The sequence below is a fragment of the Cervus elaphus genome, chromosome 12, assembly GCF_910594005.1.
Source record: "Cervus elaphus chromosome 12, mCerEla1.1, whole genome shotgun sequence".
Lineage (NCBI taxonomy): Eukaryota > Metazoa > Chordata > Mammalia > Artiodactyla > Cervidae > Cervus > Cervus elaphus.
The window spans coordinates 94,055,315-94,080,080 of record NC_057826.1 but is presented as its reverse complement, the minus strand read 5'-3'; the positions used below and the strand labels follow the sequence as shown (position 1 = coordinate 94,080,080).

At 43.5% G+C, this 24,766-nt stretch overlaps 2 protein-coding genes across 2 annotated transcripts in view; both read right to left on the bottom strand.

The window, feature by feature from the left end:
- SFXN1 (sideroflexin 1) overlaps positions 1–24,348 on the bottom strand; it is a 51,848-nt gene extending 27,500 nt beyond the window's left edge. Inside the window, exons 1-2 of the mRNA XM_043920033.1 lie at positions 23,794–24,348; positions 9,132–9,304 (exon numbers count right to left, since the gene is read on the bottom strand). Of these exons, the coding sequence (XP_043775968.1) occupies positions 9,132–9,295 (164 nt within the window). The 5' untranslated portion in view covers positions 9,296–9,304; positions 23,794–24,348. The remainder of the gene's footprint in view (positions 1–9,131; positions 9,305–23,793) is intronic.
- LOC122705866 (translation initiation factor IF-2-like) lies at positions 20,990–24,160 on the bottom strand. Its single transcript, XM_043921125.1, has 3 exons — positions 24,153–24,160; positions 23,858–24,006; positions 20,990–23,788 (listed from the first exon to the last, which is right to left on the bottom strand). Exons 1-3 carry the CDS (start codon positions 24,158–24,160, stop codon positions 23,193–23,195), a joined length of 753 nt encoding a protein of 250 aa, XP_043777060.1. The 3' UTR covers positions 20,990–23,192.
- Positions 24,349–24,766: the final 418 nt, after the last annotated feature.

The following is a 24,766-nucleotide window of genomic DNA, read 5'->3' as shown; positions in this document are numbered from 1 at the left end:
ACTTCATTGTGGTTTTAACTTGCATTTCCCTAACAACTAATGATGCTCGGCATATTTCTATATACTTGCTTGATATTTCCATATTTTCTTTGGTTGAGTGTCAGCAGTCTACTCAAATCTTTGGACCCATTTTAAAAAACTGGGTTTAAAAGAATTCTTTATCTCTTCTTGATGTAAGTCCCTTATGAGTTACAAGTTTTGCAAACATTTTCTTCCAGTTTGTGAACTGCATTTTTGTTTTCTAAACAGTGTCTTCTGAAGTGTAGAGATAAACTTTTCCCTTATTCTTCATGCTTACAGCCTAAGAAATCTTTGCCTATCCCAAAGTCATACAGATTTTATCTTGCTTTCTTCTAGAAGTTTTATAGTTTTGTATATTTAGGTTTATTATTCATTTCAAGTTATGTTTATGGTTTTGTTTAAGGATTAATGCTTTTTTTAATATGAAAATCCATTTTTCCAGACCCACTCATCAAACAGAATATTCTTTCTCCACCGAATTATCTTGAGAACCCTATTTTGGGATCCTCTATTCTGTTCCACTGACCTATATACCTATCTTTATGCCAATGTTATGCTGTTTTGACTACTTGAGCTTGATAGTAAATCTTGAAATCAGGCATGTAATATTTTTGTTGCTACTGAAAATACTATTTTTAAAATTTCTATTTCCAGTTATTAATTGTTAGTATATATAAACTCAATTGATTTCTGTATATTGATCTTATATCTCATGATTGGGCTAAGCACACCCTATTTGCATTTTTGGTAGATTTTTCCTACACAGATGATCATGCTTTCTGTGGATGAAGACAGTTTTAGTTCCTCTCCTATCCATACATCTTTTATGTTGCTATTTTTCCTTATTGGACTACTAGCTACTCAGCACAATGCTAAATGAAAGTAGTGACTGTTGAAATCTTGGCTTTGTTCTTGATCTCAGGGGAAAAGTTTTCATTCTTTCATCATTAAATTCGGTGTCTGTTTTAGGGTTTTCTTAGATATATTTTATTCCTTCTATGCCTAGTTTGCTGAGAGTTTTATAGTAAATTGACGTTGGATTCTTCTGTCTGCTTTTTCTGCATCTATTGAGATGACCATGTGTTTTTCTGTCATAGTCTACTAATACAGTAATTTCCAAATGTTAAAATGAAATTGCATTGTTGTAATAAACCACATTTGGGTTCTGCTTATTTTGGGTATTATCCTTTTTATATATGACTAGCTTTAAGCTGTTAACTTTGTTGAAGATTTTTGTGTCTATGTTAATGAGGGATATTGGTCTGTAATTTTTTTCTTGCAATCCCTTTGGCTTTGCTGCCAGTAGAGTCATAAAATGGATGAGGAAGACTTTCCCCCTCTTCTATTTTCTGGGAAAGTTTGTGATGGAATTGGTATTGTTTCTTCCTATGAAGAAATTTCTTTCACCTGCGATGCTAACTAGTCTGAGAGATTTTAGTGGGAAAGTTTTATATTTATTTATTCCATTTTTCTCTTTATTTTTTATTCATCTCATTTCTTCCTTATTCCTTTTTTCTCTTTCCTTGCCTTCTTTTGCACTGAGTCAATTTTGGTAATTTGTATATTCATAGAAGGTTAGATATTTTACTAAGATTTCTGAAATTTATAGCAAACAGCTAAATAGTAGGCTTTATTTTTATATTTATATTCCCCACAGGAAACTTTCTTATCCTCTTGTTATATAGTTTGAATTTTATGTATTTATTTTATATTGATTAGATGTGCTAGCGGAGAAGGCAATGGCACCCCACTCCACTACTCTTGCCTGGAAAATCCCATGGATGGAGGAGCCTGGTAGGCTGCAGTCCATGGGTTCGCTAAGAGTCGGAGCAACTCCACTTTCACTTTTCACTTTCATGCATTGGAAAAGGAAATGCCAACCCACTCCAGTGTTCTTGCCTGGAGAATCCCAGGGGCGGGGGAGCCTCGTGGGTGGCCGTCTATGGGGTTGCACAGAGTGGACACGACTGAAGTGACTTAGCAGCAGCAGATGTACTAGAGACTTATCTTTCTCTAGGCTTATCAAAGAACTAGTCTTTACATTTATTTTTCTATTAATTCCTGGCTTTAAACAAATATGAACTTCCCTCTGTTTTCCCTGAAAAGCAGTCTATGGAGTAGTTAACAAAATGTACTCTGGAGTCAGACTGTCTGGGTTCCTATGCTGGCTCTGTCACTTAACAGTGGCAGGACTCAGAGCCAGTTAAACTTTCCTGCCTTAATTCTTTCATCCGAAAAATGGGCACATGACTAGCATTTACTTTTGCTGTGATGCTTAAATGAATGCATGTAAAGTGCTTCAGGCAGTATCAGCCCACAGCATGTGCTATGTGGTATTGCTATTTTCTTATTATTTTGAGTTGCTCTTTAATTTCTTAAGCTGAAGTCTCAGTTCATTTGTCATCAGCCTTTAATGTTTAATCAGAGGGACATGTAAAACTAGAAACTTCCCTTCACAGTACAATTTTGGCACAATCCCCTAAGTTTTTATATTAATTTTCTCATTATTTTTACTTTGTGATTTTACTCTTGGTTTTTCTTTTCATACAATTAAGGGAAAGTATTGAACAATTCTGATGTGATTAGATGATTGTGTTTAATCAAGTTCTGTCTGTATTTCTAACAGTCTTTTCTTTGTGTATTTGATGCAACATTAGCTGTTTCATGAATACCGAATATATTCATTTTCTCAATATCCATTTTTTTCTGATCTATTTTCCCTGAATTGAATTTTGTCTGATTTTCATACAACTTCCTTTTTCTTTGCAGTTACCTTTGTCTTGCTTTGTAATGTTAGCCATTTTTGTTACCTTCTGTTGGGTTTACGTTAAAGTGGCATTGCTGGAATCTCTCAAAGACTACAGGTTATTAGTATTCATACTTTCTGAAGCCACACTATACATGATTCTTCTTTGATGCCAACTAACCCTTTGAGATATCCTCCCCTGAAAGGTCAGATAATTTGTCTCTTGGTGGAAGAAGTAGAACTCTGGGGTATTTCTTAGTCATTAATTCAACAATTGGTTTTACAAATGAATATATATGTCTTATATATAATATTACATATAATACATATAAAAGCAGACATGATTAAAGCAGCATTACTCCTAATCCCCAGTGGAGCAGGCCTAGGCAATTTATGACACAGACTTTAAGGGTTTATATGAAGAGAAAGTGCAGTGTTCAGCGGTTCTTGGAGGAAGACACCCTATTTCTCCCTTTGCGATGACCTCATACAGAGATGAGTCATGTGGCTGGAAACCCTCCTGCATTCCTACTGGGATGCCACATCACTGGTGAGCTTTTTAGGTAATTTTTACTCTATTTTAAAGTCTTTGATTTTAGTAGAGGATTTTGACCCTTTTTTACGTGTACTGTTGTTACTGGACTCTCTGGTCTCTTTTATCTTATTTGATGTTATTTAAAAAACTTCAATGTCAGGTTTTTGGTTTTATCTTTGTTACACTTATTACACAGTCTGTTTTTATGACTTTGGGATTTTAGAAGACATGCTATGCTGTGCTTAGTCGCTCAGTCCTGTCTGACTCTTTGCAACCCCGTGGACTGTAGCCCGCCAGGCTCTTCTGTCCATGGGGATTCTCCAGGAAAGAATACTGGAGGGGGTTGCCCAGGCCCTCCTCTAGGGGATCTGTTGAACCCAGGGATCGAAGCCAGGTCTCCCGTACTGCAGGCAGATGCTTTACTGTCTGACCACCAGGGAAGCCCAACACATACTAAGACTTAACTTGACCTTACCATTAAGATTCTTGAAACCATTCTACAATACGGTGCATTTCTCTAATATGGTGAAGAGCCAAATCATACATATTTTTGAGACCACCTCCTATTTAAAATGGGCTTCCCAGGAGGCTTGGTGGTAAAGAATCTGCCTGCCAATGCAGGAGATCCGAGTTTGATTTCTGGGTTGTGAAGATCCCCTGGAGAAGATCCCCTGGAATACTGGCAACACACTCCAGTATTCTTGCCTGGGAAATCCCAAGGACAGAGGAGCCTGGTGGGCTACAGTCCAGGGGGTCACAAAGAGTCGGATACGGCTGAGCAACTGAGCACACACCTATTTAAGATAAATATTTGGTATACTTTTAATTCCTAGTCTTTTTTTTTTTTTTTCTTGATACTACAATCTAGAGCTTTAGATTCAGGTAGATACTTTTTTTTTTTTACAAAACATTTAAAATTTCTCTTTGCCTTTACAATGCTTTATAACTAGAAAGTGAAAGTGAAAGTCGCTCAGTCGTGTCCAACTCTGCGACCCAATGGACTATACAGTCCATGGAATTCTCCAGGCCAGAATACTGGAGTGGGTGGCCTATCCCTTCTCCAGGGGATCTTTCCAACCCAGGGATCAAACCCAGGTCTCCCGCATTGCAGGTGGATTCTTTACCAGCTGAGCCACAAGGGAAGCCCTTATAACTAGAAATGCAACAACCATTTCTATTTTAACTATTTCAGCATCCATCATTAGTCTATATTATAGCTTCCTTACTTTTTTTTTTACTGTAATAAAATATACATAACATAAAATTTACCATCTTAACCATTTTTAAGAGTATAGTTTTAGCACACTAAGCATATTCATGTTATCGTCCAACTCTCGCCATCATCAATCATCAGAGTTTTCTCATTGTCCCCAACTGAGACTGTATTCATTAAATAACTCCCGATCCTCCCCTTCCCTAGACCCTGGCCATCACCATCCTACTTTCTGTTTCTATGTATTTGCTACTTTAGGGACCTCGTTAAGTGGAACTATGCAACAATTTATCCCTTTATCTCATTGAGCAGTGCCTTCAAGGTTTATCTATGTTGTAGCCTGTGTTACATTTGGAAAACTCAGCAGTGGCCATGGAATTGGAAAAGGTCAGTTTTCATTCCAATCCCAAAGAAAGGCAATGCCAAAGAATGCTCAAACTACCGCACAGTTGCACTCATCTCACATGATAGCAAAGTAATGCTCAAAATTCTCCAAACCAGGCTTCAACAGTACACGAACCATGAACTTCCAGATATTCAAGCTGGATTTAGAAAAGGCAGAGGAACCAGAGATCAAACTGCCAACAGCTGTTAGATCATCAAAAAAGCAAGAGAGTTCCAGAAAAACATCTATTTCTGCTTTATGGACTACACCAAAGCCTTTGACTGTGTGGACCACAAAAAACTATGGGAAATTCTTCAATAGATAGGAATACCAGACCACCTGACCTGCCTATTGAGAAACCTGTACGCAGGTCAGGAAGCAACAGTTAGATCTGGACATGGAACAGCAGACTGGTTCCAAATAGGAAAAGGAGTATGTCAAGGCTGTATATTGTCACCCTGCTTATTTAACTTATATGCAGAGTACATCATGAGAAACATCAGGCTGGATGAAGCACAAACTGGAATCAAGATTGCTGGGAGAAATATCAATAACCTCAGATATGCAGATGACACCACCCTTATGGCAGAAAGTGAAGAACTAAAGAGACTCTTGATGAAAGTGAAAGAGGAGAGTGGAAAAGTTGGCTTAAAACTCAACATTCAGAAAACTGAGATCATGGCATCTGGTCCCATCACATCATGCCAAACAGATGGAGAAACAGTGGAAAAGGTGACAGACTTTATTTTTTTAGGCTCCAAAATCACTGCAGATGGTGACTGCAGTCATGAAATTAAAAGACACTTTCTCCTTGGAAGAAAAGTTATGACCAACCTAGACAGCATATTAAAAAGCAGAGACATTATGTTGCCAACAAAGGTCCATCTAGTCAAAGCTATATTTTTTCAAGTAGTCATGTAGCATGTAAGAGTTGCACTATAAGGGAAGCTGAGCTCCGAAAAATTTATGCTTTTGAACTGTGGTGTTGGAGAAGACTCTTGAGAGTCCCTTGGACTGCAAGGAGATCCACCCAGCCCATCCTAAAGGAAATCAGTCCTGAATATTCACTGGAAGGACTGATGCTGAAGATGAAACCCCAATACTTTGGTCACCTGATGCGAAGAACTGACTCACTGGAAAAGACCCTGATGCTGGGAAAGATTGAAGGCGGGAGGAGAAGGAGACGACAGAGGATGAGATGGTTGGATGGCATCACCAACTCAATGGACATGAGTTTGAGCAAACTCTAGGAGTTGGTGATGGACAGGGAGGCCTGGCATGCTGCAGTCCATGGGGTTGCAAAGAGCTACTGAACTGAACTGAACTGAACTGAACTGAGCATGTATTAGGATTCCCTTTGTTTTCAAGGCCTAATAGTATTCTATTGCGTGAATATACTGTTTTATTTTTTCATTCATCCTTCCGTGGACACTTGTATTGCTTCTACCTTTGGCTGCTGTGGTAATGCTACTATAAACACCAGTATGCAAATATCTGTTTAAGACCCTGCTGCCTATTCTTTTGGATACGTGCCCAGAAGCAGTATGGCTGGATATATGGTAATTCCATTTTGAATTGTTTGCAGAAACACTGCATACCATAGATTTCTTATTCTTGAACTCAATTTTGCTTTATTTCCTGACCTCACAAGAAGGATTGATGAAGAGTCTATTTTTTAATTTTTTTAAAGCTTTTTTTTTTTTTTTTTTGATGTGGACCAATTTTTAAAGTCTTGATCAAATTTGTTACAATATTGATTCGGTTTTATCTTCTGACTTTTTGACTGAGGCATGATCTTAGTTCCCAGACCAGGGATCGAATAGGCACCTCTTGAATTGGAAGATGAAGTCTTAATCACTGAACAGCCTGGGAAGTCCCTAGGAGTTTATTTTTGATGTTGTATATTTTTCTGTTGCCTCTCTAAACAGACTCTCTGGTATAGAATTCCTTGGTTACATGCTTTCTCCAGGAAACTCAGCACACATTTTTTGCTGTCCTCATGAGCTCAATGCATAGATGAAAAGGTTGATTCCTCTGTCATTTGTTCTTTTTTTAAAAAACTTTTTTTCCTGTTCTGGATGCTTATAAAATTTTTAAAAGTTTCTTTGTAGAAAAAGAAAAGGAAAAAAATTTCCATTTTGCGGAGGTCTCTGCCTGCAACTGGGTGAGTTTAATTTCTAGATATTTTTCCTCACTAGAGGAAAATTCTTTATTCACTTAATATCACTTTCTTCACATTTTTCTAATTTCTCCTTGAGAAGCATCAGTGAATTATGTCTTCACGCACCATCCTCTATTCCCCTGAAATATAATCTTTTTCACACTCACTTTTTCACCTGGGTCAGAAGTTGACAAGTCACATCCTGTTTTTAAATGGCTGATAAGCTAACAATGGTTTTTCCATTTTTAGAGGGTGGTGAACATGCAAAACAACACAGAAGAATAAGACCGTAAAGCTCGAAAAGTGAAAATGTTTACCATCTGGCCCTTCGCTTAGAAAGTATACTGACCGTGGATTCTCACCCTTGGAGAGCGACTCAGGTTTATCCCCAGCATCTCTGTTTTCACTTTTTCTCGGTACCACTGCCATCCTGAGTTCGCCACCACTGGCTCCAGTGAAGATTTTAATTTTGCTCTTTTTTAGGGGCTTTGCAATCTCCTTTATGGCTTCATTTCAACTCCTCTAGCTGTCTTTACCTCTCTTCCTCTCTTCTTTTCTTGGCTTTTGTTCCAGAATCACGGAACATTTTACTTGTCAGAATTCCCAAAATAACATTTCTGCTCTCTTTCGCCGCCTCTTCTCTCAGGACTTGCTCACAGGGCTCCAAGACGTTCTCTGCCCAGGGAGCCCTCCTTCTGCAAGCCTGCGCATGCGAGGACCTGACCAGACTCAGTGCTCGGCGACAGTTTATAGACTGCCCTTGGCTTCCCCGACTACCCACATGACAGCCAAGTATGTACCCTGCATGCATTATTTATGGCACATTTAGGCTCCTAGCTCCCACTAATCCAATTCTCAGCTTCTAACTTTCCCTGAGAGCAGGAGTCAGCATTACTGTCTGTGGCCTATATGGCTAGCTAGCTAAGAGTGGTTTTTCTATTGTTTTTTAAAGGATTGTAAAACAACCAACCAACCAACCAAGAAGCAAACAGCCAAGAAATTAGCAAGAATAGACAGAGCATGCAGAATAAGATGGAAACCCTTTGTGGTCCACGAAACTTCAAATATTAATATTTCTTATATGGTCGTTTATCAAGAAAGCTTCATGTCCATCAACAGATGAGTGGATAAAGAAGATGTGGCAGAATGCTACTCACCATAAAAAAGAATGAAACTTTGCCATTTGCAGCAACATGGATAGAATTGGAGGGCATTATGCTAACTAAGTGAAATATGGCAGACAGAGAAAGACAAACACTGTGTATTATTGCTTATATGTGGAATCTAAAAAATACAACAAACTAGTGAATATAACAAAAAAGAATCAGGCACACAGATGCAGAGAACAAACTAGAGGTTATAAGTTGTGGAGGGGCAATATACAGGTGGAAGACTGGGAGGTATAAACTACTGGGTATAAGGCTCAAAACATAGCAATATTCAAAATGTAGCAATATTTTATTATATAACTGCAATATTTTGTTAACAACTGTAAACTGAGTACAGCCTTTTAAAACTGTATTAAAATTTTAAAAATAAACGAAAGTTGTGACTATTGCCCAGAGCCCACGCCTCTTCTCTACCTCATGCCTGGCTCTTTGAACTGACAAAATCCATCCCAAACCTACGCACCATGCCACCAGCATCCTTCCCATCTAAGCTACTATACGTGGGGTTTACTCATTGAGGCTTTAAGAAGCAGCGACCAACCTACCCTAATTCTTGACAACTTGGTTTTGGAAGAGGTGGTCTCCACCTGGAAACAGAAGGATGTGGATGCTGGGGCAGCTGTATTAGAGAGTGGGAAGCAGGGCGCCTCACAGATTGGCACTTATGAGTTGGAGGATGGTTGTCTTATATTCAGGTTATTATGAACCTTGGACATTTCTGTTAAGGGTCAGCAATGGGGTACAAAACCTGTCTTCTTATTTCTCACTTCTTTTTTTCTTTTGATAAAAAGGATTCAACTGCAAAAACATGTTGAAAACTCACTAAGGGAGGGTTTAAGACAAGAGGCCACCAGCACGATCTGTTAACACATTAAGTCAAAACGCACACCACTAATGTTACCTGTAATCATGGACTACTTTCCTCGCCGCCTCCAGTTGTTCGTTGGTTAACAGAATGTTCCTGGGATCAGTTACAGTGAAGAAATGCTTGGCTCGTCCAATGAAAGTGCTTTGATCCCATCGAGGTTCCTTGATGTTAATGTTTGGTGGAAGTTCTCCAGACATCTTCCTGGACTGGAGAGGATCAGAAAGACAAGCTGATTTAAGATTTACAATGTTACCATATATTTGGAAACTTTGTAATCACACTAAAGAGTTACAGACACTTCAGTTTTTGAAAATAACTTTGTAATAAATGGCAGAGAGACAATTTAAGTCCAAAGCTAAATTTGTTTGCAAATATCAGTTGATCCTAACCAAATTTCAATAATTTCCCACACAGTTCTTTTTAAAAGGACATAGTATTTCATCATCCCTTACTTTTGAAAACCTATCCTTTAGAAAGAAATTAAAATATGAAAAGTTAGAAATAACATCAAGAATAATAGGCACTGAAGTTTGAAATCCTTTTTCTGGGTGAAAGAACCAACGTCAAACTACTGCTGCGTTATGGTTTACTAAATCTGTTATTCCTACAAGTAGAAGTGACTAATTATGCAAAAAAGGGTTACATGCTGAAAATTCTGCAATTAAAAAAAGATTCAGATTCATTCAGCCTTATTCAGTGTAAAAACCACCAACCAAAAATGAAAAATCATGTTCTTCAATCTAACAGGGTCATAAGGGGGAAAACACATTTTGACAACCCCATGAATAGTAATAACTTTCTATAATAGGAGCATATAATTTTCCTTATAAAATACTTATTTTCTGGCTAAGGACCCTTACTTTTTTCTAAAGTAACTAATTTCTTTCTCTGAGTAATATATGTTTATTGTTAGAACTGCTCTGTATTGTTATAATACATGCTTATTGTACTATTTTGAATAATATAAGCTTATGGTAGAAAATAAAGAATAAAGAAACAAAATCTACTATAATTTAGCCATTCTGAAATAACTGTTGTTGCTCTCTTTGTATATTTCCTTGCAGATATTTTCTATACATATTATCATCTAATTAAACCAAATAACAAAGTTGATCTCATATCTGGTATTTTAATATCCTGTTTCTTGCATTTATTCCATAAGCACTCCCTATGGCACTAAATATTCATTTGGGGTATTTAGCAACACCTTCAAAGTTAATGTTATTTTCAGTTTTTCACTACGAGAAGTAATGCTGTATCATTGTCTACTAATTTTTTCCCTCATAGCTAGTGACTTCCTTAAATTAAACTATATCTCTCTATACGATCTTAGAAGGTCGAAGGATTTGGTCACTATTATGGCTTTGAACCACTGCTTTCTCACACTGGTCTCTTCTTACATTTCTAATATTGGTTCTTCTAGTAGCTTTCTTTTCCAGGTCATTCTTCATTAAGTTATTTTTCAGTGCTTCACTAGATCATAGGTGTTTTAAGATGTCAGTGCCTGTCACTCAAACTTTATCAGAATCTCAAATTAACATGTATCATGGCCCACTGGATCAAAATCAAGCATGTTAGGCCCACAGATGTGAGGAATTTAGTGTATATGAAATAGTGGGTCAGTGAGAGTGAGAAAGTAAAAAATTATCCCTATTATTCATAAAACAGGCTGAGATGACAAACAGATAAAGTCAGCTGTGAAGTTAACGGGAAACTGTATTTCTCCCAGGGGCTTCCCCGGTGGCTCAGACAGTAAAGAATCTGCCTGCAACGTGGGAGACCCAGGCTCGATCCCTGGGCTGGGAAGGTCCCCTGGAGAAGGGAATGGCAATTCCATTCTGGAATCTCATGAACAGAGGAGCCTGGTGGGCTACATACAGTCCATGGGGTCGCAAAGAGTCAGACATGACTGAGCAATGAACACTTCCTTTTATATTTGTCTGAAACTCATAATGCAGCTAAAAGGTGTCAAAATGACTCCGTTTTTTGGGTGACCCCGCTTCCTTATCTCATTTGTGGATAAGAAACCTTGTTCTCCATAATCACAGACTGTCAGAAACTTTGTTGTTTGAAATAGAACTTGGAAGAATGAAACATCCCACTTTTGACACAGAAAAGAAGCCTGGATTTCCAGCCCAGGAGGAGAGTTTCAGATTAAGGAATTTCTGGAAACAATATTCCACATCTTTCTTAACCTTGCCATTTCCACGGAAACAAGGTCATGGGGCTACTTTATGGTCCAGAGCTTCACAGCCAGCCCTGCTCTGAGTCAATCATAATGTTGCTTCACTAAGCTTCCAAAATTCCACCATCCTCCAAGACGCTCTGAAAGATCTATCTCTTCCTCTGTTGTTGAGACAGCCCCAATTCCTCCACTGTTATTTCTCTCACTGAAATACACACAACTTTGTTTAACTAAAGTCTGTCCCTGCTAGTTTTCAGCCAGTTCAGCTATGATAAAAGAAGTGTCTAAATGTCAAATTTGGGCACCTTTAAGTCATACATGTCAAGTCCGGAGATTTGAGGATACACTTCAAAGACCTGGGTCACTGTATGAAGAAATGTCTAAATTTCAAATAAGACTAGAAAAAGATGTATCAGATGTATTATCTACAAAACATAAAAAAGCAAAACAGAAACTCCAATTCGCACCCAGGAAAATAGGTATCAGACTTGCGTGCAGGGACTTAGGGCTCTGCTGAAGAACTTCAGTGACCTCTAGGGCAGTGGAGTGCTGCACTCAATATGCCAGCAACTTTGGAAAACTCAGCAGTGGCCACAGGACTGGAAAAGGCCAGTTTTCATTCCAATCCCAAAGAAAGGCAATGACAAAGAATGTTAAAACTACTGCACAACTGCACTCATCTCACACATTAGCAAAGTAATACTCAAAATTCTCCAAGCCAGGCTTCAACAGTATTTGAACCATGAACTTTCAGATGTTCAAGCTGGATTTAGAAAAGGCAGAGGAACCAGAGATCAAATTGCCAACATCCATTAGATCATCAAAAAGGCAAGAGAGTTCCAAAAAAAATCTACTTCTGCCTAACTGACTATGCCAAAGCCTTTAACTGTGTGTATAACAACAAACTGTGGAAAATTCTTCAAGAGATGGAAACACTAGACCACCTCACCTGCCTCCTGGAAAATCTGTATGCAGGTCAAAAAGCAACAGTTAGAACTGGACACGGAACAGCAGACTGGTTCCAAATCCAGAAAGGAGTACATCAAAGCTGTATGTTGTCACCCTGCTTATTTAACTTATATGCAGAGTACATCATGTGAAATGCCAAGCTAGATGAAGCACAAGCTGGAATCAAGATTGCTGGGAGAAATATCAATAACCTCAGATATGCAGATGACACCACCCTTATGGCAGAAAGTGAAGAGGAACTAAAGAGCTTCTTGATGAAAGTGAGAGGAGAGTGAAAAAGTTGGCTTAAAGCTCAACATTCAGAAAACTAAGATCATGGTATCCGGTCCCATTGCTTCATGGCAAACAGTTGGGGAAACAATGGAAACAGTGACAGGCTTTATTTTCTTGGGCTCCAAAATCACTGCAGATGGTGCTGCAGTCATGAAATTAAAAGACACCAGCTCCTTGGAAGAAAAGCTATGATCATCTGAGACAGCATTTTAAAAAGTAGAGACATTCCTTTCCCAACAAAGGTCCGTCTAGTCAAAGCTATGGTGTTTCCAGTAGTCATGTATGAACATGAGAGTTGGACTATAAAAGAGAGCTGAGCACTGAAGAACTGATGCTTTTGAACTGTGGTGTTGGAGAAGACTCTTGAGAGTCCCTTGGACTGCAAGAAGATCCAACCAGTCCATCCTAAAGGAGAGCAGTCCTGAATATTCATTGGAAGGACTGATGCTGAAGCTGAAACTACAATACTTTGGTCACCTGATGCAAAGAACTGATTCATTGGAAAAGACCCTGATGCTGGGAAAGATTGAAGGCAGGAGGAGAAGGGGATGACAGAGGATGAGATGGTTGGATGGCATCACCGACTCGATGGACATGGATTTGGGTGGTCTCTGGGAGTTGGTGATGGACAGGGAGGCCTGGCGTGCTGCAGTTCATGGGGTTGAAAAGAGTTGGACACGACTGAACTGAACTGAGGGGAGTGGAGGGGATTCATATTCAACCACAGCAGGTCTGTTTTCCTCTGCCCTCTACAGCTGTGTTTTATGGCAACAATCTTTTAAAGATAGGGTTCTACTGCTTGGGGGGAAGAAAAGGAAAAAAAAAAAGTTGAAAATCACTATAGGAGACAATAATCTGAAGATCTATGAGATGACTAATAAAGGTACAGAAGGTCTCAAGCTATTTTTCACTCCAACTTCCTGAGGCAGCCCTGGAGTCCATCTGATCAGTGCTTCTTGAACTACGTGTGATGAAAAACCTGGTTTGTTTGTTCTAATTTCCAATCCCTGTCATGAACCAATACTTTTGTAAACTAGATTAAAAATAAATTTTGAAAAAGGTTGGACACAAAGAAGTCTCAATTTTTTGTTACTGGATCAGCAGATATTAATATAATAGAACTCTAACATGTTCTTATGAAAGTTTCTAAGCACTTCCAATTTCTGTACTTTTTCCAGTATGGATCTGTAACAGACAGTTCACACTGGCCTTGCCTAAGGATCATAATTTGAATTTCCACTTATGCATATAGGTCACAGTTTGTTTCTATACTTATACTTTCTATGCTATAATAATTAAACCAAATAATGTGGTCAAACTCACTCCTATTTCTGAATGGACCATTATAAGGTACAGTTCCTATACTCTACACTACAGTAGGTCACAGATTAAATACAGAAGAAATTCTTGCCAAGACAAGACTTACAGGTACAGGTTTCTTCTTTCTTTAAAGTCTAGAAAATGCTGCTACCTTTAGTGTTCACTGACTGGGCATCCATGTCACAGATTCTTGGGCTAAATCAGTGAACAAAGACAAAAATCCCTGCCCTGGTGGAGCTGATGTTGGATGATGGCAATAGAAGGGGAATTAGACAATGAAAACAGAAGGTAAACCAAGTATCAAAGATATAAGAAGGTCATAGGCGGTTTTGGGGAAAATCAGAATAGGAAACACCATGAGGACAGACTGTGTTTTTAACCAGGGCAGGCAGGGTGGGCCTCATTGAGAAAATAACAATAGAGCAAGATGAGAGAGAAGAGATGCACCGACGCATGCGGGCAATGGGGGCACAGCATTCCAGGGAGAAGGAACAGACACTGCAAAGACCCAGAGGCAGATGTCTTCAAAGAACAGCAGGAAGCTGAGGTGGAGAGAGCAAGAGGGAGACAGCAGATGAGGGGTCTGAGAGGCAGGGGGCAGGGTTTAAGTTGGAATAGGACTGTTTGGTGCCATGTGGCCACTGTGAGGCCTTTGCGTTTTACCCTGAGGGAAACAGGAGTCACTGGTGGGTTCCAAACAGGGCCCTAAAATGATCTGACTTATAATTTAAAAGGCTCTCTAGCTGCTGTGTGGAGGATGCAGTGGGGTGATAAGAGCAGATGCGGGAAGGGTCACTCTGAGGCTCCTGCAGGCATGCAGAGGAGGGCTGATGGAGCAGGTGGGAGCAGGGAGGTGTCAAGAAGTGCTGGTGTTCTGGATATGCTGTTGACGGAGCCAAGAGGATTTCCTGATAACTTGGATGGAGGGGTGGGACAGAATAAAAAGGCATGACTCTTAAGGTAATCTGGGTGGAAGAGGAGCGGATGTTAGGGAGAAAACAGCAAGTTCAGCTTTGGATGAATGAAGTTTGTAGTGCCTAGGGGCCTTCTAAGTTGGAGGCAGTTGAAAATGAGTCTGGAGTTCAGAGGTGAGGTTTTGTCTACAGATCTGGGAGCTATAGCACAGAGACTAGGGAAACTCATGCAATGGGAGGAGATCAACAGGGATGTGCCTGTAAAAAGAGAAGGGATCCAAGGCCTCTGGTGTTAAGAGGTCGGGAAAGACTAAGTTACAGCAAAAGAGGCCGAGAGAGAGTGACAGCGGGCTCAGCAGTGACAGGAACTCAGCAGAGTGTGCTGTCCTGGAGGCACGTGAAGTGAGTCTACTGGTTGTCCCACTGCCCAAAAGGAAGATCCCCCTGTTTGTTTCCACCCTGGGCCAGTGAGGAGGTGGAGACAATTCCCAAAGGGCCATCAGGGGAGTGAGGACACTGCAAAGATGGTTATCTTGACAAATTCTAAAAATGATAAGCAATGGTGGTGGCAAGCAGGGAGTGAAAACACAACACGTTAAATGCCCCCTCCCCGGGACACTATTATTCCTGCGAAGCCACCAGTACAGACTGGTGGTTCCTAACCAACAGAACACACTGACATCACCTGAAGAGCTTCTGAAAAAGACAAACACTATCAGCCTTCTAGAGACTCAGATCCAGGAGGTCCAGCATGAGGCCCGGCACGTGTTTCCGCAGGTGCTCTGAGCCTAGGCCTCCGGCTCTCCGGGCACCGGGCTGTGACTCTGCTCGAGGCTGGGAGCTGTTTGCCCCACGTCCTTCTCTGCTCCGCCAAGTCTTCTCACAGCCCTGGGTGGTCTGCTGTGCTCCCCCATGGGTATCTGACACTGATGTCTTCTCATAAAATTGAGTACCAAGTCATCCTTCTTCCCTGTAAAGTCTAATTCTGTCACTATTTCCTACACTTAATATATATAACAGCAACAACAAAAAATTAATATAGCTTTCAGAGAATTCTCGTTCTTAATGACAAACCAACCTCTAACTTGTTAAACACGGGGCAAACTTAAGGTCACGTTATTGAAAACATGATCCGGTTTTATAGCATGGTACTTCATAAAAGAAAAATGTTCTGATCGGATAAGAGCTAGAGAGGATCTTAAAAATGATGCCCTCAATGTGCCCACCATACAGGAAACAGAGGCACAGAGGGGGAAACAACTGCCCAGGAGGTGCCCCTGGTGCTGCTGGCAGAAGGAAGTGGGCAAAGGCCCAAAGCTGGGCTGGACACTCAGGTGCTGGTCAGCCAGCCCATTCCTTCTTCTCTATCACTCTTTCAGCTATACCCCCACCCCACAAATTATAGCAATCAATGTCTACACAGAACTAGTGTCTTTAAGGCCCTTCTTTTTTCCCTTAAATAAAAACAGGTATACTCACACCATGACGCTCCGAGCTATGCTAACCCTATGGTGCCTCCACAGCATCCATGAGAAGAAGACTGCCGTGGAGGCGTCACAAAGTCTCTTTTTTTTTAAGTTGAGGTATAGTTGATTTACAATGTTGCATTAGTTTCTGGTGTATCACAAATTGACTCAGATATGTATCAATATATGTAAGTATCTGTATGTATATTCTTTTTCAGATTCTTTTCCATAATATTGAATACAGTTCCCTGTGCTGTATAGTAAGATCTTGCTGTTTATTTTATATATAGTAGCGTATACAAAGTCTCTTCTTTAACAAGCAAAGGAGAAAGAGCCTGATAGGGAAAGGCACCGCAACAGTTTTGGAGTTTCCATTGCATACAAGAGACAGGGCTGTACGCCTGCCGAGAGTTCAAGCCCCTACGTGTGCAAGGGGAAGAATATTCTATGTCAGTTTCCACAACCCTGCGCTTTATGCATAGTATGCACAACTCACAGAGGAGGAAAGTGAGATTCTCAGAAGTCACTCATAGCTATCCAGCAAGGGAGGAAGCAGGCTTATCATCAGACCCCAGGCCTAGCCTGCCAAAACCCCAACACCGAAAGCTCATACCAACCACTCTGTATAGACTGCGGCAGGCAGAACCATGGCCCCCCAGAGATGCCCACCCCGCAACCTCCAGACTCTGACTCTATTACCTTATGTGGCGAAGGGACTTTGCTGGTATAGTCAAGTCAAAGGTCTTAAGACTAGGAAACTCCCTTGGATGATTCAGGTGGGCCTGATCACAAGGGTCCTTGTGGGAGAAAGAGGGAGGTAGGAGAGGAGAGTCAGGGAAGTAGCCGTGGCAAGGGACAGGCAGAGCGTGGTGTGAGGCAGGGTCAGGGGCCCAGTGAGCGGCACGGCCTCTGCAAGCTGCCAAGAGCAACGACCGAGTCTCCCCTGGAGCCTCCAGAGGCAACACAGAACCAGTCTAGGCTTCTGACCTCCAGAAAGATAAGCTAATACATGGTTGTTTTAGGATAAGGTTTAGTTGTTTTAAGGTACTACATTTGTAGCAATATGCTAAGTAGCATTAGGCTACAAACACAGCACTCTTTTTACTACTTAAAAGGATGTGATTTTGTAAATAAGTTCATTTAGGAAAAAACTTACGGTCACTAAAGGGGAAAGGTGGGGGTCGGGGGAGGGATAAATCAGGAATTTGTGAGTAACATCTATACATTGTATAAAATACATCCCAGTGGCTCAGCAGTAAAGAACCTGCCTGCAATGCAGGAGATGCAGGACACTCAGGTTCGATCCCTGGGTCGGGAAGATCTTCTGGAGGAGGGCATGGCAACCCACTCCAGTGTTCTTGCCTGGAGAATCCCATGGGCAGAGGAGCCTGGTGGGCTACAGTCCACGGGGTCACAAAGAGATGGACATGGCTGAGGCACCTGAGCACACACACGTATATAAAACAGGTGCACCGCAAGGACCTATTGTGTATGTGTGTGTGTGTGTATAAATATACTCGAATAGTTTTGCTATACACCTGAAACTAACACAGCATTGTACATCAACCAAACTTCAGTAACAACAAACAAATAAAACTATTTAAAAAGGATTTCAATACAACTCTGTCCTGGCGTAAGACATACCACCTAAACTTGAGAGCCCGTCCCTGACCCCACCAATTTCAAAACCATAAAGGCTAATCAGAAATGCCATATGAACATTCTTACAAAGCAAGCTGATCTCAAACCAGATAAAATTTTAATTATTAACTAGGATTCCCATGATCTAATTGAACAAGCATTTTCTTGCACCAACCTTCAAGCGCAGGAACAGTTTATACTTTTTTTCCCACTCTAAATAAAATCACCAGTTTCTATAAGTAAGAGTCCAGTTTGAAAACAAAACAAACGAAACTTATTTCTTATTTCACAATAAAACTGTGCCACGGTGGACAAGGCCCTGGCTCACTTGTCTTCCCAGCTGTAGACCCAGGAGAAGCTCTGAGCCTCTGCCCAAAGTGCAGGGGGCCGAGGCGGGGGCTCCTGACCCAGGAGCCGCCTTTGGGGGCAAAGCACCCCATGGCCTTGACTGCTAGGTGGGGGTCACTGGGTAGAGTATCTTTCCACCTGCCTCGGTGCTGAGGCTTGGCGGGTCTTGTCACCTGGTCCTGCAGCATCACGGGCGCCCACCGACTGGCGGGGTCTGAGCTTAGGGGTCATCCGGCCTGCACACTTGGGCTGCCTACCCAGGGCCCCGTCGTGGAAAGGAAGCGGAGTCCCCGGCGTGGTCGGGGAAGGTTTACGGTTTCTGGTGTACGCATGAGGAGTGCAGCCATACCCCTACTTACAACCCCTGAATGCTCCTCCCTCTCTCCCCCTCAACGCTGACTTTGGTCAAAGATCAGACACTTTTCCAGAGTGTTCCCGAGCACACCTGATGACGTGGTTCTCACAGTGTGTCATGACAATGGATGGTGACAACACCAGAGCAGGTGCCTCTCGGGTAGGAATTTCCTCAGAGGAGACGGAGGCATGTCGCTGGACAGCCCTTGGGAGGATGCTAGGCACCAGGAGGATGACGGTGACGCTGTGTGCATACTGAGTCACCTCAGGCATGTCGGACTCTGCCACCCACGGACTGCAGCCCACCAGGTTCCTCCGCCCCTGGGGTTCTCCGGGCAAGAATGCTGCCATGCCCTCCTCAGGGGATCTTCCCCACCCAAGGATCAAGCCCAGGTCTCTCACACCTCCTGCATTGACAGGTGGGTTCTTCACCACTGGTGCCTCCTGGGGAGCCCAGGGGTGGAGCCACAGCGGTGGTGGTTTAGTCGCTCAGTCGTGTCCAACTCTCGCAACCCCCTGGACTGTAGCCCACCAGGCCCCTCTGACCATGGGATTCTCCAGGCAAGAATACTGGAGTGGGTTGCCATGCCCTCCTCCAGGAGATCTTCCCAACTCAGGGATCGAACCAGGGTCTCCCGCATTGCAGGCAGATTCTTTATTGGCTGAGCTACGAGGGAAACCCAGAACAAAATTAATTTGCACATTCAGTATGGACTCCCTGGAGAAAGCAATGGCAACCCACTCCAGTATTCTTGCCTGGAAAATCCCCGGTCGGAGGAGCCTGATAGGTTATAGTCCACGGGGTCTCAAAGAGTCGGACACGATTGAGCAACTTGACTGTCACTATCACCGTCTGTCACCAAGGACTGAAGTCCTCTTCTGCACCCCGCTGGCTTGGCCTTGGATTTGGAGAGACCTGATACACAGTGAACAGACTGAAAAGCAAACACATCCTAATGACTATAGCCTAAATTTCCCCAAACGTACGTACAGATACCCTTCCCATATAGAGCTTATTACGGATGGACATCACCTACCTCTGCTGAAGTCTTCAACTAACTTATCAACCTTACTGATGACTTCAATATGAATGACTCGTAGGAGATGCAGGTTCGATCCCTGGGTTGGGAAGATCCCCTGGAAGGGGAAATGGCAAACCATTCCAGCATTCTTTCCTGGGAAGTCTCATGGACAGAGGAGTCTGGTGGGCCACAGTCCATGGGGTCGCAAAGAGTCAGACATAAGTTAGTGACTAAACCAGCATCATCCTATGACTAGCTAAGTTTGGGAAACACTACGTGGTAAAGAACATAAAACTTGTGAGTAAACATTAATAACCAAATGCTCTTCTGATGAAGGGAAGATTTTTACCCTCTCTCTGGGGAAACATTTCGATGCCTCCATGGCCACCCACGCTAGATGCTGGCTGGGTCCTGTGAGGAAGAACCCTCACCCTGCGTCCTGGCTGCCCGAGCATCTACCCTGACAACCAACCCACAGAATGAGAACTGGACTTGAACCACTGCAGTCTGCATTAGAGTCTTGATTCTGTCACTTCCTTTCCAAGCATGTCTCATCTTGAAGCTGGAGATGAGGGCTGGCTAACAGAGTTGAAAGGATTATAAAACAGATGTACAGGAGGGCTTTATTGACCTTTAGTTAAACTGTGAAGCGACAGACAAATGTAGGATCATCACTAACACACGGACTCTCCTGTCCTCACTTGATGAAGTCTTGTCCGTAAATACAGTGGCCGCTGGTGTGGTGGGACCAGAGGGGAATAACAGTGCTTGGCTGCCTGAACTTCCTGAGGATGACCAGGAACACCTGAGAAAAACACTTTTCTCCTAAGACAGGCTTTATCTCAAACTTCAAGTTACATGCCAAGAAAATGCTTAACTACTGTGAAAAAAAAAAAAAGACGAAGAAGAATTATTTACTTCACAGACAACAAACTATCAGGGAATGCGCTCTCCCAGGGACTTGGGAAAGGCCTTTAACCCAGGCTAAAGATTAACAATGATAATTATTAAACTGAAGCTTACTGTTAGTTAAGATAACTGCATTTGAAAAAGCTGAGAAGGAATCTGGTTGCCTTGGTTTACTCAGTTAGGGCCAGAGAGTGCGATATACCCTATCCCAGTCCCTGGAGGCGGACGTGGCTCCCCACTGTGTACCAGACACCCGACTTTCCATGTGTTACTAGATGGCTAAACTCTCACTTCAGCTAAGAAACTTCCCCCTATTTTGTAAAGCTACTCAGTGAAACCAACTGTCATGCCCAAGATGGCATTTCTACCTGATTTTATATCCTGCTTGGCTTCCCTGGTGGCTTAGATAGTAAAGAATCTGCCAGCAAAGCAGGAGACCCGGGTTGGATCCCTGGGCCGGGAAGATCCCCTGGAGGAGGGCATGGCAATCCATTCTAGTATTCCTGCCTGGAGACTCCCATGGACAGAGGAGCCTGGAGGGCTACAGTCCATAGGGCTGCAAACAGTCGGACACGACTGAGCAACTAACGCTTTCTTTCACTCCAGACCCTTGTGAGGCCAAAAGTGATGTGTCTGGCAACAGCAATAACATTTATTTAAGAAGCACATTTCCTAATTTGGCTTTGACATAGTCATTAGCACACAGCATTCCTTTCTTATGGGTGTGGCCACCCAGGAGATGAATTTATAGGACAGAAAGTTGAATCCTGTGCCGAGAAGCAGATTCTTTCAAATCTCAGCAATGACTTTCTGTGGCATACCTTCCTCTGTTTCAGGGAGAGGTCTGCATGAAGACATAGGGCCCATGTAGAATCAAGAAGCCATGGGGGAATGACTGCCTTCTGTCTGTCTCCCTGCCACCATTTCCGCCCCCCACCTCCCAGTTCACAAGGAAGACCCCATTCTTAGCTGAACTTCAAAACACACAGGTGACAATATAATCATTGTTCATATTTCGATGGTCCTCAAGATCACCTTTGAGTTTCTTAATCAATTTCTTATGATGAGTGAAGTTCTTATCCATTAAAAAAAAAAATTCTACTGGTTTATACTTGAGATAGTGGTATCAGCCTATGAAAATAATAAAATACTCCCAAACTCTAGTACTTTGGACATACCAAGTTGCACATTTTACCACCTACTTTAAAGAATTAAGTCACAGATTATATATACTGTCTATTTCACAAAGTAATAAGTAATCAAAAACTTAATAATTTTGAACTTTGTATAATTAAGTTAACTAACTGTAGGTTTGATTTGTATTCTGACAATAACTTTTCAATGTTGAGGCCATCGTCAGCCTTTAAAGAAACGACTGCCTGCTGACTGCTTACCTTTAACCTCAAACAAAAGGTTTGTCCCACTCACATCTATACTCTAATCGAATGCATCTAACCACTGCTTGCTTAGTAGGTTAGAGGCTATCCTTCATTCCAAGGCATCAGAGAACAAAGGAGCTGTATGATGTATCTGTTCTAAGGGTCACTGCTGCTGGTGCTGTCCTCTCCGCTTCCTCCTATACTCATCCACATGGGATTTCATAAAACTTCTACAGACTATTAAAAGCATTCTAAATATTTTCCTGATTCTGAATTATAGCTACAGCTTTTTCTCTGACAACTGCAACTCAGGTATCAACACTTTCCTGAAAGTCCATGGGACTTTAAATGCTTGCACACTCAACTGAACCCTTGAATACAGACTTAGAGCAATTATATATTAGAGCTGGAGAGAAACTGATATATCCACCTCTCCAAACACCATCATTTTTTACAAACCAGACACCCACAGTCCTCAGGGGATAAAGGAGCTGCTTGAGGTCCCAGAGCCTCCTGGTGGAGCCTCATTGACCCAGATTCCCTCTCATCTTATATGGCTCTCATATGGCAAGTCAGTCTTACATGGCAAGTCCAAGTTCAACACCACAAGAGTGGCAAAGCTTCCTTATTCACTTGCATATCCATCTCACACCTATTACAAGGCCTGAAACAAGGAAGCAGCTCAACAAACTGGGGGTGGGCGCAGGAAGAGACAAGCTAGAGGTATGCAAGGAAAAATCTAGAGGAGGAGGCAGAAGAGAGATTACAACTTTGAGATAAGTACAAACAAAATGCTATGGGGGTTCAGAAGGCAGTGAGTGGCTCATGGAGTGATTCAGTGTCCAAGCTCTGAAGTCACCCATGCTACGCTTTTTCATTCAGGCCCTCACAAATATTCAATGAGGGCTGCCCTGGTGCAGGGAACAGATAGATGGGCAAGACGAGCAGAGGCCCTGACCACAAGCAGAGACTCAAACAAGGAAGTCAGCAGTTCATTCCAACTGGTGACAAATTCTCTTACTGAAAAATCAAAGGGGTAATGTAACAACGGATATGTGCAGGAGGAGACAACGTCAAGCAAGGCAGCCAAGGGAAAGCATCTTTGAGGAAGTGACACTTAAGCTGAGACTACAGAGGACCCACTGTGTGACCTTAGGCAGGACACACAACCTCTCTGAGATCCAGAGTTTCCTTCCTCATCGGGATTAGGAAGGCAAGGCCAAGTACCTCACGGGGCTGCAGGAATGTGATGTAAAAGTGCATGGACCTGGATCGCCGGCACACACTTAGCAGACATTGTGGCTACTGTCGTTCTCAGAAGGTTAGAGGCCCGTGGCAAGTGAGAAAGCTCAGGAGGTCAGCACTGAGATGCCAGCTCTGAGCGGGACCACGACTGCTTCCATCACCTGCCTGTGTCTTCCCTACTAGACGGCCCGTTCCAGGGCCGGGGCCGGGCGGGCTCTGACCAGGCGCTGGGGCGCGGGGGTCGGGGCCCCCGGCCGCCCGGCCCTCGCCCGCACGCGTCCCCGCGGCAGCCATCTTGGCGTCCGCCCCGCGGCGGGTTTCGGCACGCGGTCCCGGGGACAGCGTGGCTGGGCGCGGGCGGGCGCGGATGCAGACCCCCTTCCGCGCCGGGGGACCCGCTCCACCGCAGGGCTCCGGGCGGAGCTCGCGGGAGGTCAGGCTGCCGGAGTGCGGAGCCCAGGCAGCGGGACGGCAGGTGGGGTCTCCAAGGTGCGGGACCCCTGGCCCGGGGAGTCGCGGGCGGGCCGAGGGGGCTTTTGAATTCCCAGCCGGGGTGGGGGCGGGGGTCTCCCAGCAGCCGCCCGCGGGCGCGCGCCCCAGCTCCAGCCCGCGCCCGTCCGCCCGGCTCCCTGCGCGTTTCCCACCCCCTGCACCCAGGCCCGCGACTCACCGTTCCCTCCGGGCCACCGCCCGCGCAGCTCTCAGAACCTGCTCGGCGCCGCCTCCGCCGCCACCGGAAGCGCTTCTCCCGCCACGGCGGCCCCGCGCGCCGCCGCAGCCGCCGCCCGGAGCGCGCCCTCGGAGCGCGCCCCCGTGCGCGGCCACGAGGCCAGGAGGCCCGGACGCGCCCTCGCTGTCACTGCGCTCTGGGCGCAGCCTCCGGCTGGTCCAAGAGCGGAACCGCTGTGCCCGCGCGTTTGCTTCTGACTCGGTCAGGCACTCCCAAGTTCATCCTCGCGGCGGTGGGGGGCTCTGCTCAGGCCAGTGCCTCGGTTCCCATTTTGGTTTCCAGGAGACCGCCTGCTTTACTTGATCATTTCCCGGTTACCAGCATCTTGTTCATCTTCTCACTCACTCACTCATCTTCTCATTCAGTTGGTAAAGAATCCGCTGCAATGCAGGATACCTCTGTTGGATTCCTGGATCCGGAAGATCCTCTGGAGAAGGGATACGCTACCCGCTCCAGTATTCTTGGGCTTCCCTTGTGGCTCATTCGGTGAAGAATCCACCCGCAGTGCGGGAGACCTGTGTTCAATCCCTGGGTTGGGAAGGTCCCCTGCAGAAGGGAAAGGCTACCCACTCCGCCTCCTTTTCTTGATCATTTCCCAGTTACCAGCATCGTCTCAGTCATTCATTTAAGCCACTGTTTCCCAAAGTGTGGAATCTGGCACGGAGTAGACAAATCGATTTGCCATGGTGCCAGGGCCATTACCTGATTTATGTCTTCACAAAACTCCCCCCGCTGCTGTGGAGGAGTGACGTGGAGGCAGAAAGGCCCGTAGGCAGGCGACTTTGGTTGGCCAGGGGAGAGATGATCGTGGCTTGGACCAAGTTGGTTATGGTGAGAATTACTGGATTCTGGGTATATTTTGGAGGCAGATGAAATCTAACAAATGGTGAATTTACATTATTTAGCGGATAGG